The sequence below is a fragment of the Lemur catta genome, chromosome 12 (assembly GCF_020740605.2).
Source record: "Lemur catta isolate mLemCat1 chromosome 12, mLemCat1.pri, whole genome shotgun sequence".
In the NCBI taxonomy this organism is placed as follows: domain Eukaryota; kingdom Metazoa; phylum Chordata; class Mammalia; order Primates; family Lemuridae; genus Lemur; species Lemur catta.
In genome coordinates, this window is record NC_059139.1 from 584,896 (window position 1) to 611,722 (window position 26,827).

The 26,827-nt window shown below is 56.0% G+C and overlaps 2 protein-coding genes across 9 annotated transcripts in view; one reads left to right on the forward strand and one right to left on the reverse strand.

The window, feature by feature from the left end:
* BRD9 (bromodomain containing 9) overlaps positions 1–10,506 on the reverse strand; it is a 35,579-nt gene extending 25,073 nt beyond the window's left edge. For 4 of the 7 annotated variants that reach the window (XR_006738668.1, XM_045566502.1, XM_045566503.1 and 1 more), the window contains exons 1-8: positions 10,311–10,499; positions 8,965–9,179; positions 8,531–8,663; positions 6,383–6,443; positions 5,457–5,601; positions 3,871–3,981; positions 3,098–3,273; positions 227–359 (exon numbers count right to left, since the gene is read on the reverse strand). Coding sequence is in view for 6 of the 7 variants with exons in the window: in XM_045566502.1 (XP_045422458.1) it covers positions 227–359; positions 3,098–3,273; positions 3,871–3,981; positions 5,457–5,601; positions 6,383–6,443; positions 8,531–8,663; positions 8,965–9,179; positions 10,311–10,362 (1,026 nt within the window). In the remaining variant the exon portion in view is untranslated. Of the gene's footprint in view, positions 1–226; positions 360–3,097; positions 3,274–3,870; positions 3,982–5,456; positions 5,602–6,382; positions 6,444–8,530; positions 8,664–8,964; positions 9,180–10,310 lie in introns of all 7 variants that reach the window. The other 3 variants (XM_045566505.1, XM_045566501.1, XM_045566506.1) reach the window with 3 other exon arrangements.
* Positions 10,507–10,565: 59 nt separating this feature from the next.
* Positions 10,566–26,410, forward strand: TRIP13 (thyroid hormone receptor interactor 13). Of its 2 annotated transcripts, none has more exons than XM_045566509.1 (13): positions 10,566–10,806; positions 12,010–12,175; positions 13,787–13,916; positions 14,512–14,567; positions 15,219–15,309; positions 16,863–16,935; positions 19,507–19,570; positions 20,258–20,344; positions 20,623–20,729; positions 21,436–21,589; positions 23,424–23,536; positions 24,534–24,603; positions 25,529–26,410. In XM_045566509.1, exons 1-13 carry the CDS (start codon positions 10,715–10,717, stop codon positions 25,616–25,618), a joined length of 1,293 nt encoding a protein of 430 aa, XP_045422465.1. In that variant the 5' UTR covers positions 10,566–10,714; the 3' UTR covers positions 25,619–26,410. The 2 variants fall into 2 exon arrangements, with proteins under 2 accessions (XP_045422465.1, XP_045422466.1); XM_045566510.1 differs by having other exon boundaries at positions 10,587–10,806; positions 13,832–13,916.
* Positions 26,411–26,827: the final 417 nt, after the last annotated feature.

The window sequence follows — 26,827 nt, forward strand, 5'->3', positions numbered from 1 at the left end:
ATGCCCGCAGGGCCCTGCCGGCCAGGCACCCAGACCCCTCTGAGCTGGAGGAGCCCACTCCCACACAAGGGGCCACAGCAGCGTGTGCTTCTGGCCTGGACCCCACGACGTCCCAGTGTTAATGTCCCAACCTGGTGGCCGTGCCAGGGCGCGAAGCCCCCCCTGGAAGGACACACACCCAGCCCTGGGCCGAGCAGCCCCTCCCGGGGGCTCCCCGGAGCACTACCTTGCCGCCTGGGAGGAACCGGTTGATCCTGTCCCGCGCCTCGTCGGCCGCGTGCTCCACCAGCGCCAGCACGTGCTCCTCCGCGGTGCTGTCGGTCAGGCTGCAGGCGTTGCCCTCAGGCTCGAACACACAGCTGCAAGGCGGGCGGGGACACCTGTCACTGGAGACGGCGTCCCGCCACATACCCACCCGCCAGGCGGTGCCCAGCCCGCATCTACCACACTCCCCTGACACCGGGTTTGGGGCTCAGAGCACGCGGCAACTCCTACTGCCCAGCGGCTCCCCTGTTCTAAGCGTATCAAGACGAGACTCTCTGACCCAGAGGAAAAGCAAGCGGAGGCCACAGAGACGCTCCATGTTTCTCACGGTTCTGCTGAACACTTCCGTCACTTTAATAGCAATAAAAGCAGCAAAAGTTGACAGAAGCCACACGGTTAATCATTACAGGCACCACTAGAAAAAGCGGCCCAGTCCCCCTCGCGGGCTGAGCGCGGCGCTGGCGGCAGGGCGGGCGAGGCCTGTGCCGTCGTGGCGGGGCTGGTGGAGAGCTGCTGCCCCAGGAGCGGCCGGGGAACACGCCAAGACCTCAGCAGGTGGCCTGGTTCCCCATGTTCTCTAAACTCAGAACAGCTGAGAGGCTCAGGGCACAGCACCCACGGAGGCAGCTTCCCCTCCTGTGGAAGGTTCTAGAAGCCGGTGGGTGGGTTCCCTCCCTGCCCTGCATGTGGCCGGATCCAAATGCCGAAGGGATAGCTGCAGGCCTGGGACAAGCCCTGCCCAGGAGAACACCCTGTACGTGTCCCTGACATGCAGTGGCAAGAGTACGGCGGCCCTCAGGCTTGGCTGGCGGCACACGGCCACACGCAATGCTGGGGGCTGTGAGTATCTCGGCCCAGAGTGCTCTGCTGCCCACAGCACAGACGCAGACCTGGGCTTCAGAGGAGGTACTGTCCTGTCACTTTGCCACTCGACCACACAGATGAAGGGTGGGCTCCCGGCACCAGGACCACTCAAATCCAGGCCACAGGCTAGCAGCACTCTCTCGAGTCAGGGGACCGAGGGGCCCAGGCACAGCCACGAGCCAGTGATGCACCGATGTTCCCGTGGCAGAGGAGTGGGGACCTCATCAGGACACTGTCAGCAGCCTGTGTGCCATACACACGTCTTGTGGACGCCCTTCGGTCCCCTCAACCCCAAATGTACTGAGGCCACAGGACCCGAGGGCTGGCCCGTGGTCGGAGGGCGGTGCCCAGAGCAGACACGCCGAGCCCCAGCACAGGCCTCTGCTGCCCCCTCCGCCCCCCAGGAGAGCCCCACACACACTGTCAATAGGCAGGGTGGCTACAAACCAGGCACACTTTTGGGAAACAAACAATGGAAGGCCCTGACTTGTTAGAATTTCCTCAAAGATACTAAAACCAAACATAGGGCCTGGCGCGGTGGCTCACACCTGTTATCCCGGCACTCTGGGAGGCTGAGGCAGGAGGATCACTTGAGCCCAGGAGTTGGAGGCTGCAGTGAGCTATGATGACACCACTGCACTCCAGCCCCATGACAGAGTGAGACCGCATCTCCAAAACACAAACAAAACCAGTGCAGATGGTCCCTGACTCACAATAATTTGCTTATAATTTTTCAGCTTTATGACGGTTCCAAAAGTGATGCACAGTCTGTAGAAACCGTACTTTGCGTAACACTCTCTGAGGGTGGGCAGCAGCAGCAACCACAGCTCCAGGGCCCCCCGATCTCAAGGGTAAACAACCAATGCCCAGTTCTGTAACCTTACGTATGCGACCATCTACAAGAGACGCTCGATGCCATTACAAAGACTGCCTTTGCGTCACATGATTCTGCCCAACCACAGGCGGCTGAAGGCTTCTGAGCGTGGTTAGGGTAAGGGGGGCTGAGCTACGTTCCGGAAGTCGGGTGGACTTCAGGAGATTTGACAAGACATTTTCAACTTACGATGGTTTTATCCGGACACAGCCCAACCTTAAGTCAGGCGCATCTGTACTAATGACACGGACTTCAACGCTCTGCCACCAAAGGGTACCATGTGAACCCCTGTGGGTTCTGGATATAAGAGGGTTCCCTCAAGGACCACCCCAATCAGCTGCTACCTGCGGAGGCAGCAGAGCCCTGGAGAGCTGCTGCTCCTGCCTACCTGGCAGCTCCCACACCTGCTGGCCCGCAGGCCCCTCCCTGGGGGCAGCACTGGCACAGCTGTGGAAGCCCGGAGCTCGGGAGCCTGTGCCGTCTGGCGGCAAGAGAACAGGCCTAGAGTGCCGGCTGCCCAGCGTGGGCCCAATGTCTCAGGTACTTTGGGACGGGACACAGCCCAGGTTGTCAGCAGCCATCGTGCATGGGAGGGGACTTCCTGGGGGGGGGAGGGCTAAGGACGTCAACAAACAGCCTGCAGCAGACAGGCAGAGCCGGCCGGCCGGGCCAGGGCACACCTGGTCGGACAGCACACGTGGCGGGTGGGCAGGAGGGGCTGTCCTCAGTGGAACAAGCTGCTGCGATGGCGGCAGGACACAACAGCACGTGGACGGCGTGGGTAAGGATGGTGACATCACCCAGACAGCACGGCCGCCCACTCTCAGGTGGCCAGGGAGGGACAGTCGCTTCCCTCTGAAATGCTGGGTCTGAGAAAGCGTTCCACCCGCAGGCTGCCAGGCCCACACCTCGTGCTTCATGGCAGTGGTGTGGGACACAGACCTCGGAGTTCTAGCAGACCGTGCACCTCCAGCGGGACCAGCTACTCCGGGAGTCCCCACGCCAGGGCCCCCGTTGTCACCCTGAGAGCACCCGCCTTCCCGATCAAGGCTGCTCAGCTCCGACAGGCAGACCCAGCGCCCACGGAGCCTTTACCTGATGACTTCTCTACTCGGCTTTTTGGATTTCTTGGCAGTTTCTACTTGTACCGGCACAACCTCAGGAACAGGTTCCTCAACAGCTGGGTCTTCATTGCCCAACAGAGCAGCCTGCTGAGAAAAATCCATGTCCTGCATAAACGACATGCTGCGCTTCAAAGCTAACAGCCGCTCCTAGAATCAGAAAGGACAGAGCAGCAGGGACTTTACCTCTCCCTCACAGCCAAGGCGCCATGACGATGGGATGGGATGGGGATGGCCACAGCCTCACCTGGCCTGACCACTAACTCTCCGCAGTGGCGCAGCACAAGGCGGTCACGGGGGCTCAGGGCCGGCAGAGGGGAGCAGGCTGGAGCGCGGCAGTGCCGCACACCCTGCACACGGCACGTGTACCCCCCTACGCATGGCCCACACAGCCTGGCCCATGGCACAGGTCTGGGAAGCCGCTCGGGATGGCTGAGGACAACTAGGAGATCCCGTCTGGACCTGGGGAGGCAGCCGTGCAGGCCGGCTGCAACCCAGCAAGACGGACACCCAGGCTCGAGATCAACAGATCCAGAACTTTCTGCCAACCCTAAATGAGATGTGACAGCTAGGCCATGAGCAGGCCTGGAGAGGGCGGCCCGGGACATCTACCCTAGAGCGGAGGGCCAACACCATGGCGGTGGCGGTGGATGGAGCATGCAGGGCACTGTGAGGTCCCGCTGGGCGCACGGGCTGGAGAGCAGAGCTCTGGCTTCCCGGGCTCCGCGCCGCCAGCGGATCTCTTACTTTGCTCATCATCTTGAAGCCGGCGTGGAGGATCTTCTTGGCCAGCTTGTAGTACACGGTGTCCGGCCTGTTGTAGGTCATTGCGTTATCACACATCAGCTTGAAGTCCGCCTGGAGAGACGAGAGAAACAGTGTTACCACGTCCGCAACGCCACACAGACGCGGCAGACTTCTCCATGCCGTCAAAGGAAGTCAACAGCAAAAGGCTGAAACTGAGAGAAAACAATTAAACTGGCCTCTCTCACCTAAAAAATAACTTTTAAGAACTCAGAAATTCTCAGTTGCTCACTGGTCAACACTTGCAAGAAAAACTTTCCACTGAAGGATTGGCCAACATCTGTAATTTCTTTTTGAGCATGATAAACACATCTCGTAAGAGGGAAAACGAGGGTTCCCTGAGCTTCCTTGTCTTCCCCAGCCCTCCTCCCTCTCTTGAGGAGGAACTTGGACAAAAACAGGAACAAGCAACAACTATCCAGTTCTTTTAAGTAAAGCCAAGGGACGACGGGAGGGTGCGGCACAGTAATGTCTTCCGTCTCTCAGTTTTTCCACAGAACAGAATTTAAAACCTTCTTGACACACAGTGCCCTGGAACTACTAGGAAATAAGGAGGCATCACCGAACAACTCACAGCAACAGCGAATCATTCTGCACTTTGCTATCGTGCCCGACCTCAGCACACGCCTCTGGCAGCTGAACCATGTCGTCAGGCCAGATGCCGACCGCGAGGCCGCCGGCTGCCCGAGCAGACGGGGCGCCACCTGGGCCCTCCCAAGCCACACTGCCCTCACAGCCAGCTGAGCAGTGTCCCCAGGGCCTGTCCTGAGGCTGAGGCCCCACACTTGTCACACATCCCGAGTGCTCTTGCTGAGGACCTGCAGCTCTGCCCCAGCCCCCACCGACTCCCCCTCTGCCCTTCCCGCCCGTCGCGCTGCGCTTCTGAGTCAGCAAACCCTTCAGTCAGTGTCTCCAGGACATTAAAACAGAAAATCGAACAGTCAACCTTTCCCAAAGTTAACCAAACCTAAAAAAGAAACTTAATGCCTTTTCCTAAATGACATTAATGCCAAAGTTATCAGGCATCCATCTGGGCTTTTTTCCCTGATTTCAAAGTCAATAAGCAATTTCTAGCTCTCACAGCCAGTACCAAGAAATAGAGTTAAGGGCAAAGTACTCAAGAGGTATAAAAATTTATTATTCTAAAAAAATTAACACCCAATTATTACAAGAAAAAACTAAGAAGTGGAAAATTATGTTTCTAAAAATATCCATTCTCAAGCCAGGCCAAACTGGACATGGCATTGCCTGAACCCACACGTGCCGTCTGTGCCAGGACAGCAGCTTACAGAAGAAAGGAAAACACCACGTTTCTAACAGCGTATGACACACACTCTAGCTTCTAGACCAAGAGACAGAGACAATGTTTACAACCAAGCCAGTGGCTCCACGCTGGGCTGGTGACACATCACCCAGCACAGAAACGCCCGTCTGCACTAAACCAGAAGTGAGCGCAGGTGAAAGGCCTATTCGCTGGACACAAACACAGAGCTCTATCACAATTACTTCAGGAAATGAAATGCGTTTACCTTAAATTCCGTGACTGACTTATATTCGTTAGCTACAATTTTGTCTTTCATTGTGCCAAAATCCATCGGATGTTTTATTATCATTGAATACCCAGGAGCAATTGCATCCGTGACAGGAAAAGCAAAAAATCCATGAGGATCTTTCCTGAAAGCAAAGACATTTTCACTTAAAACAAAAACACCCTAGCTGGGTGCAGTGGTTCACGCCTGTAATCCCAGCACTATATAGGAGGCCGAGGCGGGTGGATCGTTCGAGCTCAAGAGTTCGAGACCAGCCTGAGCAAGAGCGAGACCCCGTCTCTACTACAAATACAAAGAAATTATATGGACAGCTAAAAATATATATAGAAAAATTAGCGCATGCCTGTAGTCCCAGCTACTCAGGAGGCTGAGGCAGGAGGATCGCTTGAGCCCAGGAGTCTGAGGTTGTGAGCTAGGCTGACGCCATAGCACTTTGGCCCAGGCAACAGAGTGAGACTCTGTCTCAAAAACAAAAAAACAAAAAAACCACTCTAAATCCTAGATTTCTAGATGATACTAAATTCCATATAATCCAAAAATTCGATATAATTGACCAAACTTTATTTCTTAAAAATTAAAAATATTAAAGGTATGCCTTTTAAGATTATGATAGGTACTTTGGATACAACAAAAAGTCCCCCTCAAGCGCTCTGGGTCCTGTCATTGTCCCAGCTCCCGCCCTGACAGGCGCCATGACTTCGGAATGGCCAGGGCCCAGGACTCTGGCAGCCCTCCCTGCTCTGCTCCCATGACCCGGCGCCCACTCCGCACGGCACACGCCCACTCCAGCGGGACAGGGCTGTGCCTAGTGAAGGTGACGGGGCTGGGGGGTGACACCTCAGAAAAGAAAGATGACGTTGCACATGCCCCAAACACAGGCTCTTTAGAAACGCCCAAGGTCTCACCTCTGGAGCTGGCGGAGGAAGTGCTCTAGCAGTTGCTGAATAGGCGTGCTCTCACTTTCAGCTGACAATTTAAAAAGTAAAACAATGAAAATAAATACAAACATTTTGTTATCTGTTAGAAAGCTCCCATCTCACACTATTTGCTAGATGTTTCATGGCATTTTAAGTTCAATCAAGGGTGAGGATACGAAGATAAATCAGACTTGGCCTTGGCTCCCGTTAGGCTCAGCTGGGTGGGAAGGGCTCCCACGGCGTCAGCCTCAAAGCCCCCTACGATACCCAGAGCCCGTCAGTCAACAACGTGAGACTGTCAGGATTCAATCTGTTTTCAGCTCAGACCACTATTCTAGACAAGGCACGAAGGAGAAAACAAAGGCTTTGGACATAGAGGCTGATCCTGAATTCACTGCTTGTCATTTCACTTGCAGTCCCTCAACTTCTGGTTATGTTTATGGTCCTTACCTGTAAAATGGGGCGCGCGCACACACACACACACGCGCACACACACACACACACACAGAGGTTCTCATGAGGACTGCAGCCATTAACCATATCCCCGGGCCCACAATGGGCCTCCCAGGGCAGGTTCCTGACAGCGACGCTCCTGAGAGTGACCCTCCTGAGAATGACTCAGGTGTGTGCAAGAAGTGTCATCATATCATTAGCTCTCAGGTGCACTGGGGGAGTTGTCGGGTATAGAGCCCCCATGGGGGCTGAGGCTAACAACTACACTGACTTTGCAGACAGGGCCACCCGTTTGCTTATTTCATGCCCAGCCTTCTGTACTCAGCGGCATGCCCGCAGCAGCCCCGAGTGCTACCATTTACCCTGCCGACTGGTGTGCGGGAGGGGTGCTGCGAGAAAACAGCAGCCCCTCCCCATGACGACTGCGCTGATACCCCTGCTCCCCAGCACACTGCACACGGTCAAACCCAAATTAAAGAAAGGAAATGCCTGAAGAGCAAAAGGACCATAGCCTCAGAGGGTCACGAGCATTCCAGAACTCTCCTTTGGTGGAGCCAGCACGGTTTCTGATGGCCTCCTCCCGTCCCTGATGTGCCATGTCCCAACTGCCTCAGTTTCCCTACAGTCTGGGAACCCCCAGATGCTTCCCACTCACTGGGAAGAGACACCCCCTGCTGTAAGTACAAAAGCCCCATCACTGAGTCATGTGCATAAGGACAGCGTCAGGTGGGAATTCCGGCCAGACTCCATCCCTGACAACGGTGCCCATGGCAGAGATGTCACTGAAGGCCCCCAACCTTTTCCCTCCCCAGCCTATGGCCACTTAAAGCAATTTCAGACCCACCATTGGGGCCTTTAGGTTCCTTCTTCCTAATGGGAACTGTGTGCATCTCTTACGAGTCTCACCATCATGGGGCTACTTTTTGATGCTGCTCTATTTTGGGTAGTAAGAGCACATAAAGCCAGACTTTTAGACCCAGGGTTGGCAGAGCTTTTCTGTAAAGGCCAAATAAAAAATAGTCTGGGGCTGGGCACAATGGCTGGTGCCATAATCCTAGTGCTTTCGGAGGATGAGGCAGGACAATTGCCTGAGCCCAGAATTTGAGACCAGCCTACGCAACATAGTGAGACCCCATCTCTACAAAAAATTTAAAAATTAGCTAAACGTGGTGGCGCACACCTGCAGTCCTAGCTACCCAGGAGGCTGAGGCAGAAGGATCACTTGAGTCCTAGGAGTTTGAGGCTGCTGTGAGCTATGATCACACCACTGCACTCCAGCCTGGGTGACAAAGTGAGATCCTGTCCCTAAAAAAACCATAAAAAATAGTCCAGGCTTTATAGGTCACACATGGGAGGGCTCATGGCATAGATCTTCTGTTTCCTTTTGGAAGTCTTTAAAAAACGTATGAACCATTATTACTTACCTCATGGGTTAACAAAGCAAATCAAAACTTAAGATCATTGAGTGGTAACTGGCCAAACCCTGCTCAAGCTCTGGACGTTCAAAGATGCTGGCAGGAGCCCTGTGTCCAGGGGACACCTGGCACGAGGCCCTGGAAGAGAAAATGCCAGCTCTCTTTCTTCCCACGCTTCTCCCCAAAGCAAGAGGATGTGGTGCCGACCCTTAACTTCCAACGGGGAGCTCTGAGCACCAGGAGAGTCCCTGACTGGGCAGAGCCTTGCCTGGCTGTGTCCGGCACGCTCGCACTGGCCGGTCCGGGGGCGGCTCCACCTCCACCTTCCTCCCAGGGTCAAAGTCGTCGGCCTCTCCCTCTGTATCACAGTGTTCCTTCTCTCGTTTCCGCTTCTTCTCCTCCTGGGAGGTAGAGCCAAAGGAGTGAGCAGCAGGCATGGTTGGGGACCTCACCCCAGGCTGGGGACAGCGGGGACTAAACACACTTCCCAACCACCTCCTCAGTTTCCAGGGAAAACAAGAAGCCATGAGAGAAAAACCCTCCCTCAGAGACCCTCCTTGCCCACGATTCCCTCCCTCACAAAGACGCCCCTGAGACCGGTCAGCCGAGGGGCTTCCTGCACCCGCTCCCCATGCCCCGCAGACACGCTGAGCCCCAGCTCTGCAGCAGCCGAGCGGCCGCCACCCGCCGGCTCTGCCTCACCTTTCGCTTCCTCCTCTCCTCGTCACCAAGATGCTTCTCCTTCTCTGACTTCTTCTTTTTCTTTTTCTTTTTCTCTTTGTGCCTTTCTCGCTCATGATCTGACCTGTCATCGTAGTAGCTGGAGTCGTGGCCGGACCCTGAGAGCTCGGTCACCTCACTCCCTCCGACCTTCAGGACCAGCTTCAGGGGCTTCTCCAAAGGCTTGTCGGCATAGTCTGCAGAGACACGGACTGTGAGCTTCACCGTGTGGCTAGGGGCAAGCTCCTGCCACCGGAGTGGGAAGGGCCGGTCCAGTGGATGGGCATTACCAGGAGCACACCAAGGCCTGAGAGGGTGATGTACTGGCCTCGGGAAGGCGTACAGCAGGGGACTGCCAAGACCCTCCGGGAAAGATGGAGGAGCAGGCCCACAATGGCAAGGGTCACTCCCTCCCTTCCTCCCCACTCCTTCCAAAGTGAGCTGCAGGTCCCTTTCAAACGACTTTAGCCTGGCGGGGAGAGGCTGTGTGGGACACTGTATACACCACCCGGTGAAGCGAGGGAACAAGACTGGATCTGGGACCCAGGAGCCTGATTTCCCACCCCCAATACTCCCAGGACTGCTGTCCACCCCCCGGCACACACAGACTACCTGCCCCAGATGCAAGCCAGAGGGACCCCGCCCCCACCTTCAGGACCCCCCCGTCCCTGGGACCCCGCCCTCACCTCCGGGACCCGGTCCCTGCGACCCCGCCCCCACCTCCGGGACCCCCGTCCCTGGGACCCCCGCCCCCACCTCCGGGACCCGGTCCCTGCGACCCCGCCCCCACCTCCGGGACCCGGTCCCTGGGACCCCGACCCCACCTCCAGGACCGGGTCCATGCGACCCCGCCCCCACCTCCGGGACCCCCGTCCCTGGGACCCCGCCCCCACCTCCGGGACCCGGTCCCTGCGACCCCGCCCCCCCCTCCGGGAACCCCGTCCCTGGGACCCCGCCCCCACCTCCGGGACCCGGTCCCTGGGACCCCGCCCCCACCTCCGGGACCCGGTCCCTGCGACCCCGCCCCCACCTCCGGGACCCGGTCCCTGCGACCCCGCCCCCACCTCCGGGACCCGGTCCCTGCGACCCCCGCCCCCACCTCCGGGACCCCCGTCCCTGCGACCCCGCCCCCACCTCCGGGACCCGGTCCCTGCGACCCCGCCCCCACCTCCGGGACCCGGTCCCTGGGACCCCCGCCCCCACCTCCAGGACCCCCGTCCCTGGGACCCCCGCCCCCACCTCCGGGACCCCCGTCCCTGGGACCCGGCCCGCCTGCCCGGCCCCCTCCCTCGCCCGCCGCGCGCCAGCGAGCGCCGCGGCCGCCTCACCCTCGTAGGACGAGCGCCACTCGGTCTTGTGCTTCTTGTGCTTCTTGCCCATGGCGGCGCCGCCGGCGGGCGCGGGGCGGGGGCCGGGAGCCGCTCGAGCCCGGCCGGAGCGTGGCCGCCGCCGCCCCCCGGCCCTGGCTGGGCGGCCGCGCTTGTGGCGCCTAAGTCGCGGAGCCCGCTGAGGCAGCGCCGGAAGCAGGCTGGGGAAGCACCACGACCGGAAGTGGCCCGGCGGGGCCGAGCGCTTCCGGGTCGGGGGGCGGTGCGCCGCGCGCGGCAGATTCGAAGCGCGGGTGGGGCCGGCGGCGGTGGCGGCGGTGGCGGCGGTGGCGGCGGTGGCTGCGCGGGGCGTGAGGCGGCGGCGGCCACGCTGCGGTGGCGGCCCCGCGGCTCCCGGCGGCGCCATGGACGAGGCCGTGGGCGACCTGAAGCAGGCGCTGCCTTGCGTGGCCGAGGCGCCGGCGGTCCACGTGGAGGTGCACCAGCGCGGCGGCAGGTGAGCCGACCTCAGCTGACCTGGCCCGACCCGGGCTGACCCGCCTGGGGTCCCGCCTGAGGAGCCCGCCCGGCCGCGCTGACCCGAGCGCGCAGACCCGTCCCCTCCCTGCCGGGGCCTCACCGCGCGGGCCGGCCCGACCTGCGGCCCGAGTCGGGCGACAGGACGGCGCGGTTATCACACGTCAGGCGGCTCGAACGAGGCTGAAGTGAATCCTGGGCTGAAAGCTGAGATGTCAAACTCTGAGCCAGAGTTTCTCAGGCCCTTTGCTTTTCCCCCGGTCCCCACGGATTTGGTGTTTTTACGATTCAGAGCAAATCCCACTCGTGTGACTTTGAGCCAGGTCATGGTACGGCCCCTGTGGGTCCCGTGGGCTCTGCCCTACCACGGCCCACGGACGCCTATAGCTGCCTCAGAGCTCAGGGACACCGATACGCGGTGCCACCGCAGCCAGGAGACCCCGCGTACAGCTGTCCCTGGGCCAGAGACACCCAGGCGTAGCCACACCGGAGCTCACAGACACCCGTGCACAACCAGGCCCCGCACTGTGGTTGCTGCCCCGCAGGGTGCCGGAAGGATTGCAGCGGGACCAGGAGTCACCTGCCTGGCTCCCAGGGGCCAGTCCAGGAGGGCTCGGAGGGAGGCAGCCCTTGAATCAGAATCTAAGACGCGACTGGGGGGGATCAGCCCAGCGAGCTGGGGCGGCACAGGCAGGCACAGAAGCAGGCGGGCGGGCGGTGGAGGAAGCCGAGTGTCAGGCCGGCAGCGAGGTGGGCAGAGGGAAGCCCTGGATGCCAGGCTCCAAGTTTCAGCTTTGTCAGCACGAGTCACAGGTATTAGAGGCGTGTTCCGATGCCAACTCCAGGCCTGACCCCACAGCTGTGGAGTTTCATCCTTTCATTAACCGTAGTCACAGCCAACATTGATCAGATGTTCACTGTGTGCCGGGTGTCCCTGAACCCTGTGGATGTGTTGCCTGATCTGGTCTCTGCAGCAGCCAAGTGTAGCAAGAACTCACTGACACCCCTTCCCAGCCGGGAGCCGCGGCACCTCAGCCAGGCCGGCGCTGGGTCTGACCACGGGCCAGCTCCTCCTGTCCTCCCAGCCCCTGCACGCTCTTAGGTGTGGTCTGAGTTTCTGAAAAACAATTTTAAAATCTTGCTTTTTAACTGAGATTTTGTGCATTTTTTGTTTGGTTTTTAGCACTGCAAAAAGAGAAGACATAAAACTGAACGTGAGGAAGCTGCTCAACAGACACAATATTGTGTTTGGTGATTACACGTGGACTGAGTTTGATGAACCTTTTCTGACTAGAAACGTGCAGTCTGTGTCTATCGTTGACACAGAATTAAAGATTAAAGACCCACAGGTAAGTTACTAGTGGGGCCAAGTAACAGTTAACCCTTTGCTGGAATCAAAGTCAGGGTCACGGATATATTTTGCTCTTGTGATAGCAGATTGTCAGAAACTGGCTCACGTGTGTGTTGGTTTGGGAGACTGCACAAGCTCTGGCTGTCCCTCAGGAGCCAGGCCCCAGTAGTAAGAAGTGGCCCTGTTGCCAGGATAAGGACCGCGGCACCCCCTCTCAGTGTAGTGGGAGGGCAGACTGGAACTGAGGAACCAGGACGCGGCACTGTAGAACAGTGGGCTGCGCTGAGGAGGCCATGTGCCTTGTCTCTTATTCTTTCTGTCAACAAATACTCAAGTGCTCGGTGTGTGTTTGGGCCTTAGGAGGTGGGGCGGGGTTTGCAGAGGTGCGGAGACAGGCCTGCCTGGTACAAGTTCCTCATCTTGTCCCGCTTTCTGTTTGCCTTTCCCGCCATCTTACTGAGTTCGCATGTGGGAGTTTGGAACTCTGTGTGAGAGCGTGGATGTCCTGGGGCAGTTCTAGCACTAGTGTAGCAGCCACCCGAAGGCCTCACTTCTGTAATCCCAGCACTTTGGGAGGATCACATGAGGCCAGGTCAAGACCAGCCTGGGCAACATCGCAAGACCCCATCTCTACACAAAAAAACAAAAAGTTAAAAAAAGAAAAACAATCTGAAACGTATTTTAGGGAAGACACATCTCTTAGAGCTGTGCGATGTGTGTCTAGTAGCCAGATTTGCAGGATAAGCTTGGTACTAAATTGTGCTCGTGAGGTGGACCTCCACGTTTCTACACTGGGACTCGTGTTTGTGGCATGTCAGAGCCTTATCGACACTGAGGCCTGATGCTGTCGCCGTGGCTCTGGCCAGTTCGGGAGGAGCTTCCTGACGTCCTGGTGGAAGGACCGACGGCACAGCCCAGCTGGAGGCATTGGGGCTGCCAGGGAAAGCTCTCATGTTCCCTCTTTGACTACAGATTGACTGTAGGGGTTTATCTTAACAGATGATTATGCAGTTTTGTAGATATGTGTGAACAAATGTTTATTACATGGTGTTAGTCAACAAATTTAAATATTCTAACTGTCTGCCAATCAGATTAGTTAATGAACGTAGGAATTTCATACATCTGCACCAAATGTGAGTAGTCATTAAAAAGAATGAAATAGATTTCTATCTACTGATGTTAAAATGTCTCTAAGCTGAATTAAGTGTGAAAAGGCACACGTTAGAAAACTATGTAGTGGAAGTCAATTTTTCATTAAATCTCAGTGTGCTACAGACTATAACATCTCTGAGATTGGATTTAGGGGACAGTCTTCATCTATATTGTTTGCATATTTCTTAGCAAGCATGCATTACTTTGTAATTATAAAAAATAGTAAAGTTTAAAAAAAATGAACGTAGGGCCCAAAGGGAGAAAGATGGGTATACATCTTAAAAAGAGCTAACCCTAAATATGAAACAATAAGCTCATCTAATCTAGTACTAGTTTTTAACATACTATACGTTTAATTTTGTTTTTGGACTTTAGCATGTAATTCGTATAGCTGGCATTAGAAAGTGAGATATTTTGAATTTGCATAGATTGATTTGGTTTTTCCCTCTCCTTACAGCCCATTGATTTGAGTGCGTGCACTATTGCATTTCACATCTTCCAGCTGAATGAAGATGGCCCCAGCAGTGAAAATTTGGAGGAAGAGACAGAGAACATAATTGCAGCAAACCACTGGGTTCTGCCTTCAGGTACGGGGTGCGGGGGCCCAACGTGGGGCAGCTGAGTGAGGCTGAGGTCAGAGATCACACGCTCTTGGGGCACCAAGTCAGTCCACTGAGGATATTCTGTCTGTCCATTTGTTTTGTAGGATTTTGGGATGTTTTATCTTTTATGAAATGGAAAGTTTGTCACAAAAGAGGATAGTAGAGATTTCCAATGTAAGACTGTGTTGTCCCTTCGGACGGGTACAAGATGGAGGCTGAGGATGCCGTCGGAGCCATCGGGTTCTAACAGGCAGAGTCCAGGGGCGAAGTCGGGCATCGCATGGGGAGAGTGGAGGATTTAGTGCTTGTGTTAAGGCGCACATAGTAACAAGGTGGAAAAGTAGTTCTTTCACTCTGTTTATGTGTTAAAAATCATATGTGACCAGCATTTATTTTGCATCTTCAATTTAGAAAAAAAATCAAAATTTGAGAAAAAATTGGAAAAACTGACACTTCCCTGTAGTCAGGATCTTAGTCTACTGTATGTGGAACAGCGGGTTGCGCCTGTGGCTCAGGCAGACTGACTGGGGGTGTGACACCTGCCCTCCTAAAATCAGGTCTGTGTTTGATTCTCTCGTAGCTGAATTCCACGGGCTTTGGGACAGCCTTGTGTATGATGTGCAAGTCAAGTCACATGTAAGTCACTGTGCTTTTTCCCAGAACGCCTTGTTGTTTGAAGAGACACGATCACCTCTGAGCTCCTCGATTCAAATGGGCTTTGGGAACCCCGGTCGGGGTGTCTGCCCACGAGAACTGCTCTAGAGTGGAGCTAGTCTCTGTGCCTCCTGGGGGGGGGACGAGGGGAAGGGGACAGACTGCAGGGACGGTTATCTTGATCCTGATCTTGCCCTCAACTCTGAGAGAGTGGGCGGGGCCACAGTCCTTCCATGCTGCGGGTCATGCTAGGAGACTGTCACTCAGCCGTCCCAAGGCTGCCCTCAGCATTTTGGCTGTTGTGAGTTTTTGAGTAAATAGGCCACGTACTTGCCCACTGCTGTGGGGACGTACTTGCTGTTTGATAAATTCCTTTGTGATTTTGGTTAATGCTGGCATTTTACCTAAAAGTAATCCTTTTCTTTCTCCTCTCATATTGGCGATGCTCATAGCCAGCGTGGATCCCATTGCGAGAGCCTGGGGGTGGTCCCCGAGCCTGGGGGTGCTGGTCCCTCCAGAGCAGCCTAGCTCTTGCCCCTTGTCGTTTAGGATCGAGGGTCAGCGGCACATGTACTGGGGCCTTTGCCTTTTGGCATTTTTTCCTTTAATCTGTTTATTCCTTTCTCCCATCAGCTCCTTGATTACGTGATGACGACCTTATTGTTTTCAGACAAGAATGTCAACAGCAACATCATCACCTGGAACCGGGTGGTGCTACTGCACGGTAACGCAGGCTCCCAACTGGGCAGGAGGGACCGGGAGCAGCCATGACGTTCGATTGCGCCGAGCCCTTGCCCCTCGGGTTCCCGCAAGGAGTCACAGCTGTTTGCTTTCTGAAGGAGCCAGCGTAATGCTAGAATATTCTCTGTGAAGCTGACCTGCTCACAACACCTGGGGCATTCGTTCCTTGGCCCTTCATTCCATAGCCCTACTTATCTGTGGGGTATATTCCAAGACGTTCCGCGGATGCCTGGAGCCACGGATAGTCCCGACCTTACGTGTGTTCTTTTCCATATGGACGTGCCTGTGACAAAGTTTAATTTATAAATTAGGCACAGTAAGAGATGAACAGCAATAACTAGTAATAATGTGGAACAATTACAATAACATGCTATAATACCAGTTAGTTAATACTTATGAATCATCTGTGGAATTTTGTGTTTAGCATTTTCAGGCGGTGGGTGACGCAGGTAACTGACACCTTGGGAAGTGAAACTGAGGATGAGGGGGTGCACTGTATTACTGTAACTTTCACATAACCCCTGAGGACAGAAACTGTCTGGTATTCTTTGTAGGATGCTCAGAGCTTCATTTTGTGAGTAGTAAGCTGAAAAAGTCAAACTTTAAAGAAATTCTGCCTGGTTCTTCTCAGAGTGAAATAATGCATTTTGGGGGTTTTGTTGTTGTTTTGCTGTCACTGAGTGGAAAGGGGACTCCAGGGAGCCCCCACTTTGCAGCAGAGGCGAGGCTGGAGCAGCGCTCGCTCTGTGCCAGCTGAGAATGCCAGGCTGTGCGCGGTCGCAGGGAGACAGCGAACGCCTGTGTCCCGGCAGCTGCCCAGCACACGCGCTCACGGGGCTCGAGCAGGCAGTCCGCAGGGGTTTACGGTGAAGTGAGTTACCTTCTGTTTGGAACCAGTTGTGTGTTTCCTCTTCAGTTATTGAAAATGCTTGCAGAGAGTTAGGGCTGAAGGTGCCTCTGTTCTGTGAGGTGCAGGCGTTCTTCCTGCGGGTCCCCTGGGGCTTCTGGGAGGCCGGGAGCCGGCGCAGGGCGGGAGGAGCCCCTGCCCCAGCCGCTCCCCTGGCTCAGGTGAGCCACCTGCGTGGCAGCAGGGGCTGCAGTGGGGAGGGCAGATCCTGCTTTCACTTCTCAGGAAGGCATTTGAGTTTGAGGGGGGCGTGGCGAGTGGCTTTCGCAGAGGACGTGTGGACAGGAGGACAAGTGTCTGTGAGGACCTGGGCTGGAAAACGCGGTGCCTGCTGAGCGCTGCGGGGCTGTGGCCGGGAAGCAGCGACGGTGCCGGGGCGGTGCGTGGAGCTAGGACCGGACAAACAAGTTGAGTCCAAATTAGTAAAAAATAAGAACATTGCTGGTAATATTTCATTGCGTTTAAGCTGCTGGTGGACTTCCTTGTGAGTTAGCGGGTGTTTGTAGCAATAACATGGTAATAGGGTTTAACTCTGCTCTTTATTTTATTATTACCTGTGCTTAAGGCAACTATTAAGAGATTTTTTACAGCACTGACTTAAAAACACACTTGCCTGGCTCTTGTTATAGGTCCTCCCGGAACTGGAAAGACGTCCCTGTGTAAAGCATTAGCTCAGAAATTGACCATCAGACTTTCAAGCAGGTAACTTTTGTGGTTTGACGGAGGAGAGGAGTGGCAATGGGACTGGTAACAAAGCCGTTTTCACTTTTTTAAACCGTGGTGCACAAATGGCAGTTTCCTCCCCTTCAGTGCGAGGCAGGTCATCGTTCTGCACCCTGCGTAGCCTCGGGCTGTGGCCTCAGTCTCGTTTTGCTGCCGGCGTGTGGTCTGTCTTGGTGACTCGCACAAGGAAAGACGTGCCTTCTGCTCCTGCTGGAGGGTGTGTTCTGTGCCGTCAGGCCAGGCGCCTGGCCGCCTGCTGGCTTTCTGTCCACGGCTGTCAGTGACTGAGGAGCGTGAGTCTAACTGTGGGTTGGGTTCACGGTTTTCACCACATGTGGGAGCTCTGTGGTCAGCATTTCTGCAGCTAATTTCCTCAGCCTCCTCTTTGCCCAGGAATCCACCCGTGTGCACCATGGACGACCTGACTCGGCTCCGCGGGGCGCTGATGCACCTTCTGGTTTTTTTCAGGCTGTTGAAAATATCTGTATTTCATTTTGAACAGTTTCTATTGCTGCATCTTCAAGTTCACTGATTTTCTGCAGTGTCTAATGTGCATTCAGTTCCTTCCAGTGGAATTTTTATTTCTGACAGTGTATTTTTCTTCTCTGGAAGGTTCTGTTTGATTCTTTGTATGCTTTCCTTTCTCTCCTTGTGTTCCTGTTAAAATCTTGGACATGTTTACAACAGCTGTTCTGACGTTCGTGTCTACTGATTCCATCAGCATTTCTGAGTCTATTTCTATGGACTGGTTTTTACCCCTGGTTACGGGTCACGTGTTTTTGCTTCTCGGCATGTCAAGTCCTATTTGATTTAATACTGAACGTTGTGATTTGAAGTGTCTGGATTTTCTTGTCTTGCTTTCTGACTTGGATTTTGTTGACAGGCATTTCAGTTATTTGCGATTGGGGTGATCCTTGTGAGCTTTGTTTTAGCTCTGTAGGGAGGGGTTTAGCTTAGTGTCGTGTTACTACTGGAGTGTGGTCCTTCTGGGGTCTCCTGTGCGCACCTGGCGGCATCAGTGAGTGCCTCCACCCTGCTGTGGCTCGAGCTCCACCCGGCCTGTGTGCCGTGCGCCCCCGGAGTCCTTTGCCCCCCACATCTCCAGTCCCTCCTCTCCGGCCTCGTGGAGTTTCCCTGCGCGTACACACCTTAGCGCACGCCTTCTGGGGTGACTCCTCCCCCCCGGAATCCTGCCCTGCGGCTGCAGCCACCCCAACTCCCTGAGCTGAGATCTCTGTCTCACACACGGGGACTGGGCTCTGCGTGGGCTCCCCCCAGGGCTGTGGCTGGAAGGTGCTGGGAGGCAGAATGGCGGGGCAGTTGTGGGGTTCACTCACGTCCCTTCTCTCGGGGTCCCCGTCCTTCCCTGTCTGTGGTCCAACACTCCGACCAAATGCTGTTTCATTTCTCTTGTTCGACTTCCTCATCATTTAAGGCAGAAAATAAATCTGATGCCTGTTACTTCAGTACTAGAGGGAATCCTATGAGATTTAGTTTTGTGTATCATTTTGTTTCTTTTCAAAAATGTAAGTAATTTTTGTAGGAAAATTGCTTTATTTCAACCCTTCATGTTATGTTCAGCAATTTGGTATTTGTTTTGACATATTGGAATACATCTGTATTTTAAAGATCTCTCGGGTCAGTTTCCTGAAACACCAGAAATATAATAACATTTTCCAGTACAAGGATCTGGAAATATGTTTTGTGGCTTAGAAATGGTAATGAGAATCCTTAGCAAGCCTTTCTTTCTCATTCTATTAAATGCCCAGGGTTTTATAATTTATTTTGTTTAATATTCAGCCTGGTTTGTTTCACTAGACTGTCCCTCTCCCTCTTCTGTAAACAGCCTTAGTAACAGTCTTTTTGTCTTTATTTAAGTGGAAGGCCAGTGACACTTTCTGAAAGCACTTTTTCTTCTTCTGTGGACTTTTGACATGGAAGAAACTGAAAAGAGGGCCTGGGAGTCGGCTTCTCTCCTGCCTCAGCCGTGTTTCCTGTTCAATTTAGTCTTACACTATGTGCACCCAGCTCTGTCGGGGCCTCCTGCGGGTGGGAGTGCTGCGGAATTCCAGTCCCGTGGGTGTCAGAGCCGACTTTTGGTGGGCTGAGCCTTCCCGGGCTCTGGGGTCTGTGCTGGAAAATGAATCACGGTGCCCTGATTTAGGGTTTCATGGAAAGAGGAAAAAATGTTTGGCTCCTGCCAAAAACTTTTGATGCCTCTCTTTTGTTTTGTTTGCTATCTTAGTACTAGTGCTGCTTTTTAAACATAGGAAGATAAGTTATAAGTAGTTGAAAAGTGAGAGGGCTTTTATTTTTTAATTCAAATAAGGCTATGGAAAAACTGATTTTGTACAGTCTAGAATTATTGATTGCATCTTGTTAAGTTTTTATAATTATTTAGCACACAGGCCTTGGTGCCTTGATTCTTTGTCAGTGATTGTAATGACTTGGGGGGCAGCTGGGAGATGTCACACCACAGGAGCAGGAGTGGCTGGCACCGAGGATGCAACAGGACTGCTTAGTGATTCTTCCCCCCTTTCATCATCTTAGGTACCGGTATGGCCAATTAATAGAAATAAACAGCCACAGCCTCTTCTCCAAGTGGTTTTCAGAAGTGAGTATTAAATGTTCCAATCCTGGATCGTCAGCCACGTCGCTGAAAACACATGTCCTGTGCGTCGACAGAGACTCCTCCCCGGGAGGGAAACAGGCAAAATGGGAGAGGGAGGGGCGGGCTGACTGTGGTCAGGGGCGGGTTCCAGAGCTAAGGCCTAGCCGGACTCCCCCGGTCCCGTCCCAGACCTCTGACGGTGTCACGGGGTGTCCGCTGGGCCTCAGGATACAGACCCGGCCCCCTCACATGGACGGGCCCTGCTGAGCATGCCATCGGTGCCTGTGCACCCTGGTGCCCCTGTGAACAAGGTGATGTCCCCTCCCTCTGAGGGCTGTGCCCGGGCACAGGGGTCAGCATGTCTTCTAGCAAGACGAGGCAGGACGCAGGCGCAGTGGAGGCTGGGAGTGCACCGCAGCCAGCGTGCACGCTTGCCCCGTGATCCGCCCCGTCCCCAGTCAGTGAGGACGGATGGGTGAGCAGGCACAGCCACCCATGCTGTGCTGCCCGGGGAAGAGCAGGTGCAGGCGCAGGTCTCCGCAGGGCGGGAGCGCGTAGGTTGACCTCCCGTGCTGACCCGGCTGCTCTCGGGTCCAGGGTGTTCTCTGAGGGCTGTCGGGAGACGGCTGGTGGGGGCAGCCGGGGCCTGTGCTCACTGCGGTGGATGCTGAGGGCGTGCTGTGCTTTCAGAGTGGCAAGCTGGTGACCAAGATGTTCCAGAAGATCCAGGATTTGATTGACGATAAAGACGCTCTGGTGTTTGTGTTGATTGACGAGGTGGGCGTTTTTAGATGTTAAACCCGTGACTGAAGGAAATTCAAGACTGAGTTGCCTCCTGTGTTGCCAGGACTTGGCCTCCTTGTACCACTCTCTGCCTTCCTCTGCCCTGTGGGCCGCACCCTGGCCCCTCCGAGGCCTGCCCTGCGCCCCCAGGCCAGGCGTGTGCGCCCCCCTCGTGCCTTCGTTCACTCGCTCCGTAAACTTGTCCCTGCCGCGGCCCATGAAGTGCCAGGTGCCGTCCCTTTTGACCTGTTGCTGTGTCCCTGTCCCTGCAGGTGGAGAGTCTCACGGCCGCCCGCAATGCCTGCAGGGCAGGAGCCGAGCCGTCAGACGCCATCCGTGTGGTCAATGCTGTCCTCACCCAGATCGATCAGATTAAAAGGTAACGCTCTGACACGCAGTGACTTTGGGTATTAAATCAGAAGCAATGGAGAGGTTTGTTCCAAAAGGACGTGTGACTGATGTGTAACTCCAGGTCTCCCCCCTCCCCACCCCCACCCCCCGCTACTTTAACTAAAAGTGCATTTGACATTGAGTGTCTGCTCTCCCTTTCTGCATGGGAGACAGCAGGTAGTAAGTGGATTTTTTGGAAGTTAAGTGTTTTTTAATTCATTAAAGTATTAAAAATGGGCCGGGCACAATGACGTACATCTATAGTCCCAGCTACTCGGGAGGCTGAGGCAGGAGGATCTCTTTAGCCCAGGAGTTTGAGGCTGCAGTGAGCTAGGCTGACGCCACTGCACTCCAGCCTGGGTAATGGAGCCAGACTCTGTCTCAAAAAAAAAGTATTAAATATGTAAAACAGAAATTGAGCATGGTAAAATTTCACACATTGTAGAAAAGCACAAAATAGAATAAAACACTGCTGCGTCCAAGCATTGGTGCCAACACCCAGTGCCACCAGTGTGGGTGAGTCCAGGGGATGGGCAGAGGTTTGGGGGTTGCCAGTGTAAGGTTTGTGGATGGTTGGCACCAGAGAAGGAAAGACGAGCAGAGTGGAAAGGGGCAAGGGGGCCCAGGGACAGGGGGACAGAAGTGAGCCACGGACACACGTGGTGACCACGGTCCTTGCTTCCTGGCCACCACAGGCATTCCAACGTAGTGATCCTGACGACGTCCAACATCACGGAGAAGATCGACGTGGCCTTTGTGGACAGGGCTGACATCAAGCAGTACATCGGGCCGCCCTCCGCGGCCGCCATCTTCAAAATCTACCTCTCGTGTCTGGAAGAGCTAATGAAGGTCGGATTTCTTGTGCTCTTGATTAACTGAGCTAGTCCTGGTATAGGACGTGTTTCAACGTAGGCATCGATCATCCTTTCACACTCAAATTGCAGTTTGGTTATATTTGACAGGTTGAGCTAATAGTCCAAATGATGGCCACTGAGTCAGTATTTTTGCTCTTTTGGCACAATGTGGTCAGCATTTTTCATTATCTGGGGTGCTGACGTGTAGGAAGTTGGGGCGTTGGGCAGCTCCCATTCTCAGCTGACTACGGCCTGCAGAGGGCCCGCCGCTCTGGGCTGGGTGTCCTCGCCTGGAAGAGGAAGAACAGCTGACTCAGTTCACAGGAGGTCACGCCGACTGGAGGGGTTCATGGGGCTGTCGTCTGACTGCAGTGGTCATGTCTCTGCGTCCCACGTTCTGGCGACAGTGGTGAGCACTGTGTCGGGGCACAGCTGAGACCCCCTGCGCCTGCGTCTCGGGGGCTGTGGAAGGGGGGGCAGCAGGCGGAGCCACGCGGAGCCTGGAATTCAGGGGCCTCGGTTAGTGACCCAGCAACCCAACAAACGGGGGTTTAAACAGTGGTTATTGTCACGGAGTCACGGCCACCAGTGGGGGGTGAATTGTCCACACATGCTGACGCCACAGAGCAGCGGCCTCAGTGGCCTCAGCAAGGGTGCCACAGCCGCTCTTGGTTGGGGACAGCAGGGCTGGTCTCAGCCAGGACCCGGCAGAGGTGGGCGCTGGGTCAGGCCGGGCCTGTGGGTGTTCGGGGGTGGGGGAGGGGGCTCTGGGGACCTCGGGCGAGTGCAGGGGTCTGAAGAGAGGTTCAAGCGCAGCGCTGCGGCCGGGAGCCCCGTGGGGGAGAAGCTGCTTGTGTCGGAGAGAAAGTCGCTGATGGCAGAGGCCGTCACGTGCCCTGACGTGGCCTCCAGCCCTCACGGGGACGTCTCTGCACTTGTGCTGGAATCTGAGCTTCAGATTCTAAGTTGTAGCTAAGAGGTGTGGCCTTGTTCTGGGAGCTGAGAGGACAGGGCAGGGGTAGTTTCCTCGGCAGTTGATATAAAATGAAGACATTCAGGTGCTGTCGTGGATATGTGGTTTGGAAAGCTGTCAGTGTGTGACTGGGACCCCCACTCCGTGAGGAGCCTGCAGTCGGCATTTTCATGTGTGCCCACTGGGTGTCACGTGTCGCTGGACGGGCAGGGAGGGACAGGGCCCAAGGAGGCTGCAGGGAGGCAGGGTCCCCAAGGAACCCACCGAGCGTCACTTAGCGAGTCTGGAGGGAAGACTGAACAAAACCTGTGTTTCTTAATTTTACCCACAACCTTCACCAAGCCTCCAAAATGTGCAAAGAATGCCGTTTTCTTTCTCCTCTCTCCTGGTTCCTAAATCAGAACCGTTCATGTTAGACTTCAGTCGTAGTAATGGCCACTGTGCCCACCTGACGTGACAGTTCAGCGAGGCCACTGGCAGAGTGTCTGCCTTCAGACAGCTGGCCTGCGAGGCGAACCTGTGGGGCCCCGTTCCTGGCCAGTCAGACGCTGCGTCCTGCTGCTAAACCAGCGTCGTCTTAAAGACAGACAGCCCCGGGCCCTTCTCTGCAAGTCAGGTGACGTCATGGCTCTGAGTCTCAGCTCTGCCCACCTGTGTTTTGACACAGTAACAGGCTGGGTTTGGTGCCTCTCGGTCCTTCCGTGCAGTCAGGCGACGTGGCCGCGGTCACAGGAGAGCCGGCGTTGCTTGCTCCTGTGCGGCTCGCGTCAGGGCTGGCTGAGTCCGGGTCTCCTCCCTCGGCTCTGCGCGTGTGCCCGTGCCGCGCCTCCTGACTGCGCTGCTGCTGCCTCCCCAGTGCCAGATCATATACCCTCGCCAGCAGCTGCTGACCCTGCGGGAGCTGGAGATGATCGGCTTCGTTGAGAACAACGTGTCCAAGCTGAGCCTCCTCCTGAGTGACATCTCAAGGTGCCGACGGACCGTGTGTTTGTGCCGTAGTCACGGGGCAGTCCCGGGGAGGGCTCTGGCAGTAGCTCTCAACACGCCACGTGTGTGCGCGTGCGTCTGGGTGTGTGCGTGAGCACCGCTGTCTCCCCCCGGACGCCCCCTCCCGCGTGCTCAGTCGGCCGCAGGGAGGTGGGTTCTGTGCTGGAGGAGGCTGGGAGGGGAGGCGGGAAAGTGGAGCAGAGCCTTGAAGGATGGAGTCTGGGTACGAGTGGAGCAAAATCCGGAGGGTGCGGGGAGATGAGCTCGGCCGCACGGCAGACTGACTATGACGGCACAGAGACCAGTCAGTGCAGCAGAGGGCAGGGGACGCAGTGGGGAGGGTCCCAGATTTCTGGACAGAGTTTAAAGTCTATTCTGAAGCTGAGAGGAAAGATCTGGGTTTTTTGTTGAAGAGCCGTAAGCTGGCTGAGACGGGGACGGAGGGGAGCAGACAGAGACTTGGCAGGCGCTGAAGCCATGAGCCGGCCTGGCTGCTTGGGGGGCCCGTGCCAGCTGACCACGTGCCCACCGCCCTGCACTCCACGTGTCACGCCACGCCTGGTGCTCACAGGCAGGCGCTGCCGCCCCTGAGCACGGGGACGGCAGCCGCAGAGCACGGGGACGGCAGCCGCAGAGCAGGCTCAGAGGTGGCGTCAGTGGTGCTGCGGGGCAGCAAGGACATCCCACCCAGAGTAGGAGCTTAGGCCGGAGGGGACGAGCCCCATCGCAGGGGCTGCAGGGCGCAGGGACACGCAGAGGGGCAAGGCCGAGGGGCCGCGAGGGGCGGTGGCGCCTGTGCTTGCCCGGGGGTTCGTGTTCTCAGGTGCCTCTGCCAGCCCTCAGGCTCGGAGCTGGTGATAAGGAGGAAATGTAGTCCTGAGCCGGTGACTGTGTGAAACTGACTCGCCGCGTTCGTCCCCAAACGCAGTCCTGAGCCGGTGACTGTGTGAAACTGACTCGCCATGTTGTCCCCACACAGGAAGAGCGAGGGCCTCAGCGGCCGGGTCCTGCGGAAGCTGCCCTTCCTGGCTCACGCGCTGTACGTCCAGGTGAGTCCTCGCACACCCACCCACGCCCACGGGTCTCCGCCCGCTGGGAGGCCACCTGGTGCCCCTGGGGCAGCCGCCTGTTTGCTCTCTGTCCGTGGGTGACAGTTCTGGGGCGGGAGGGGTGACTGAACCCCCAAGCTGTAGGGCCCAGGAGGTGGCCGTGCTGCATGTCTGCCCACCCGCTGGCAAACACGGCCACATCTGCCTCCGTGGCGTGTGACAGCTCCTGTCCCAGGCCCGCCCTGGCCCCTGCCAAAGGCTCGTGCCCTTTGGGTTTGGGCTCAGCCAACAGCCACCTGGCGCCACACCTGTCCCCGCTGTGCTGGGCCCACCAGAGACCCCAGCCCAGGAGGCGCCCCTTTCCCGGCAGCTGGCCAGGTGAGGCTCTGAGTGTCGGCAGCGCAGACACGCTGGCGTCCAGGTGGGAAAACACACGTCCTAAAGCAGCTCCTTCCAGTCCAGAGTCCCCCGCGCTCTGGTCAGTGGCAGCTGCTGTGCGGGCGTGGTGCCCAGCGCTGAGGTGACGCAGCTGACCACGGACCAGGACCGGGAGCCTTCAGCTGCAGGGGGGTGACAGCTCAGGACACTGGGCCGTGTCACTTCTCCAGTGATCAGCCGGGGTGTCCTGGGGTCTGCAGAGCCCCAGACGTGGGGCAGCCCCTTTGAGGGGCCTTGGGGTTGTTCCCAGCAGGTCCTCTCCGTGAGTGGGCGGGGCGTCGGGCAGCCCTCCCTGGTGCCCTTTCTGCAGCAGAGTGGTCCCGTCTGCGGTCCCGCCGTGGGCCCGAGCCGCGCCCTGGGTGCGAGTGGCTCTGTGCTCCCTGCCCGGCAGTGCCGCTGACCCTGCCACGCCGTCTGCACCATGCGGGGTGTTGCCGCCCGCTGCCCCCAAGGGTGGGGCCCCAGTGACGCCCGTGTGTCCCCCCAGGTCCCCACCGTCACCATAGAGGGGTTCCTCCAGGCCCTGTCCCTGGCAGTGGACAAGCAGTTTGAAGAGAGACAGAAGCTGTCGACTTAGTCTGATCCTGGCTCCCCATCGCTGGTTTCTGCGGGAGATGGCCGGCCGGCGAGGGCCACGCCTGCCGCCCGGAAGGCCCCTCTGTACGAGGTCGCTTGGATCTGCGTGCCGGAGGCCCGGGAGGCCCAGCCTTCTGAAAAGAAGTGTGTTATATTTATGTTACTTTAAAATGCGTATCAGAAGACAAATTATAGGAAAGATGTCACTTTTACTGCTTTTGAAGGATAATTGAGATTTTGTTTGCTGCTTGGTAAAGAACTATCTAAGCGTGTTCATTCTCATCCCCCCCCAGTTGGACACAACGCTAACAAATTTTTGTTTTTAAAAAAAGGAACATTAATGTAGGCGTCCTAGAAACAAGAGAAGCCGTCAGCCCACGTGAGCGGTGACCATGGCGTGGCAGGCGCACTCGCCACTCCCCGCGGAAGGCAGCGGCTGCTGTCTGGGGTCAGCTTGCTTGATTTAGTGCACAACGTTTTGGAGACTAACCCTATTCCTATGTTAGAGAAACTGAGAAAAAACGTCCAGGCAAAGTGTTCTCTTACAACAACTAACCCGGCACAGTCCGGTCTGTGGGAAGAACACAGACCCACGGCCTCCCTGGCGACCGAGCGCGGCACACGCGTTGCTCGGCGTTTCTGCCCCGTTTTGTTTGTTCAATGATGTTATTCATGCCTCAAAGGAAGATTCACATTAATAGAATATAAAATAAATGGGTCTGTAATTGACATGTTTCACAGAATATTAAGGCTTGGTCTCATGTAAGAATAAATTTCACATTAGTGCTTTGTACATGAAGTCTACTTTTTGAAAAATGTGTTACCTTTTGTTATAGAACTTTCAAAATATTCAATTTTTTAAGGAATTTTCTCTTGTTTTGATTCTAAGTATCTCTCCCAATTGTCTTGAATTTTATCAAAAAGTGTTCACACGACTACTTTCAGCCTGTTTCACGCTTTGTGCTCCCGCCGTGGAACAGAGCCTGGCGCTGTGGCCTGGAGACCCCCGTGGGTGCCGGTGGGGACACAGCCATTCGCAGTCGGTGAAAAGGGTCTTTTAGTTACCAGAGCACGACCTGACCCCGCCCTCCGGGAGAGAGTGGGGTCCGCGGGGACAGGGCCCTTGTGCCGGCAGGGGCTCGGGGAGACGGTGGGGCACGGTGGAAAGCCGGGCGTGGTGAGCAGGACAGCGCCCGTCCGGAGGGGGTGC

What these genes read in the sequence shown, in the direction of transcription:
- TRIP13 (XM_045566509.1), top strand. Translation starts at nt 10,715, where the DNA reads ATGGACGAGGCCGTGGGCGACCTGAAGCAGGCGCTGCCTTGCGTGGCC. An exon ending in ATGTGCAAGTCAAGTCACAT is followed by an intron (nt 14,568 to 15,218) that starts GTAAGTCACTGT and finishes TTCTCCCATCAG; the next exon opens with CTCCTTGATTACGTGATGAC. An exon ending in ACCATCAGACTTTCAAGCAG is followed by an intron (nt 16,936 to 19,506) that starts GTAACTTTTGTG and finishes TCATCATCTTAG; the next exon opens with GTACCGGTATGGCCAATTAA.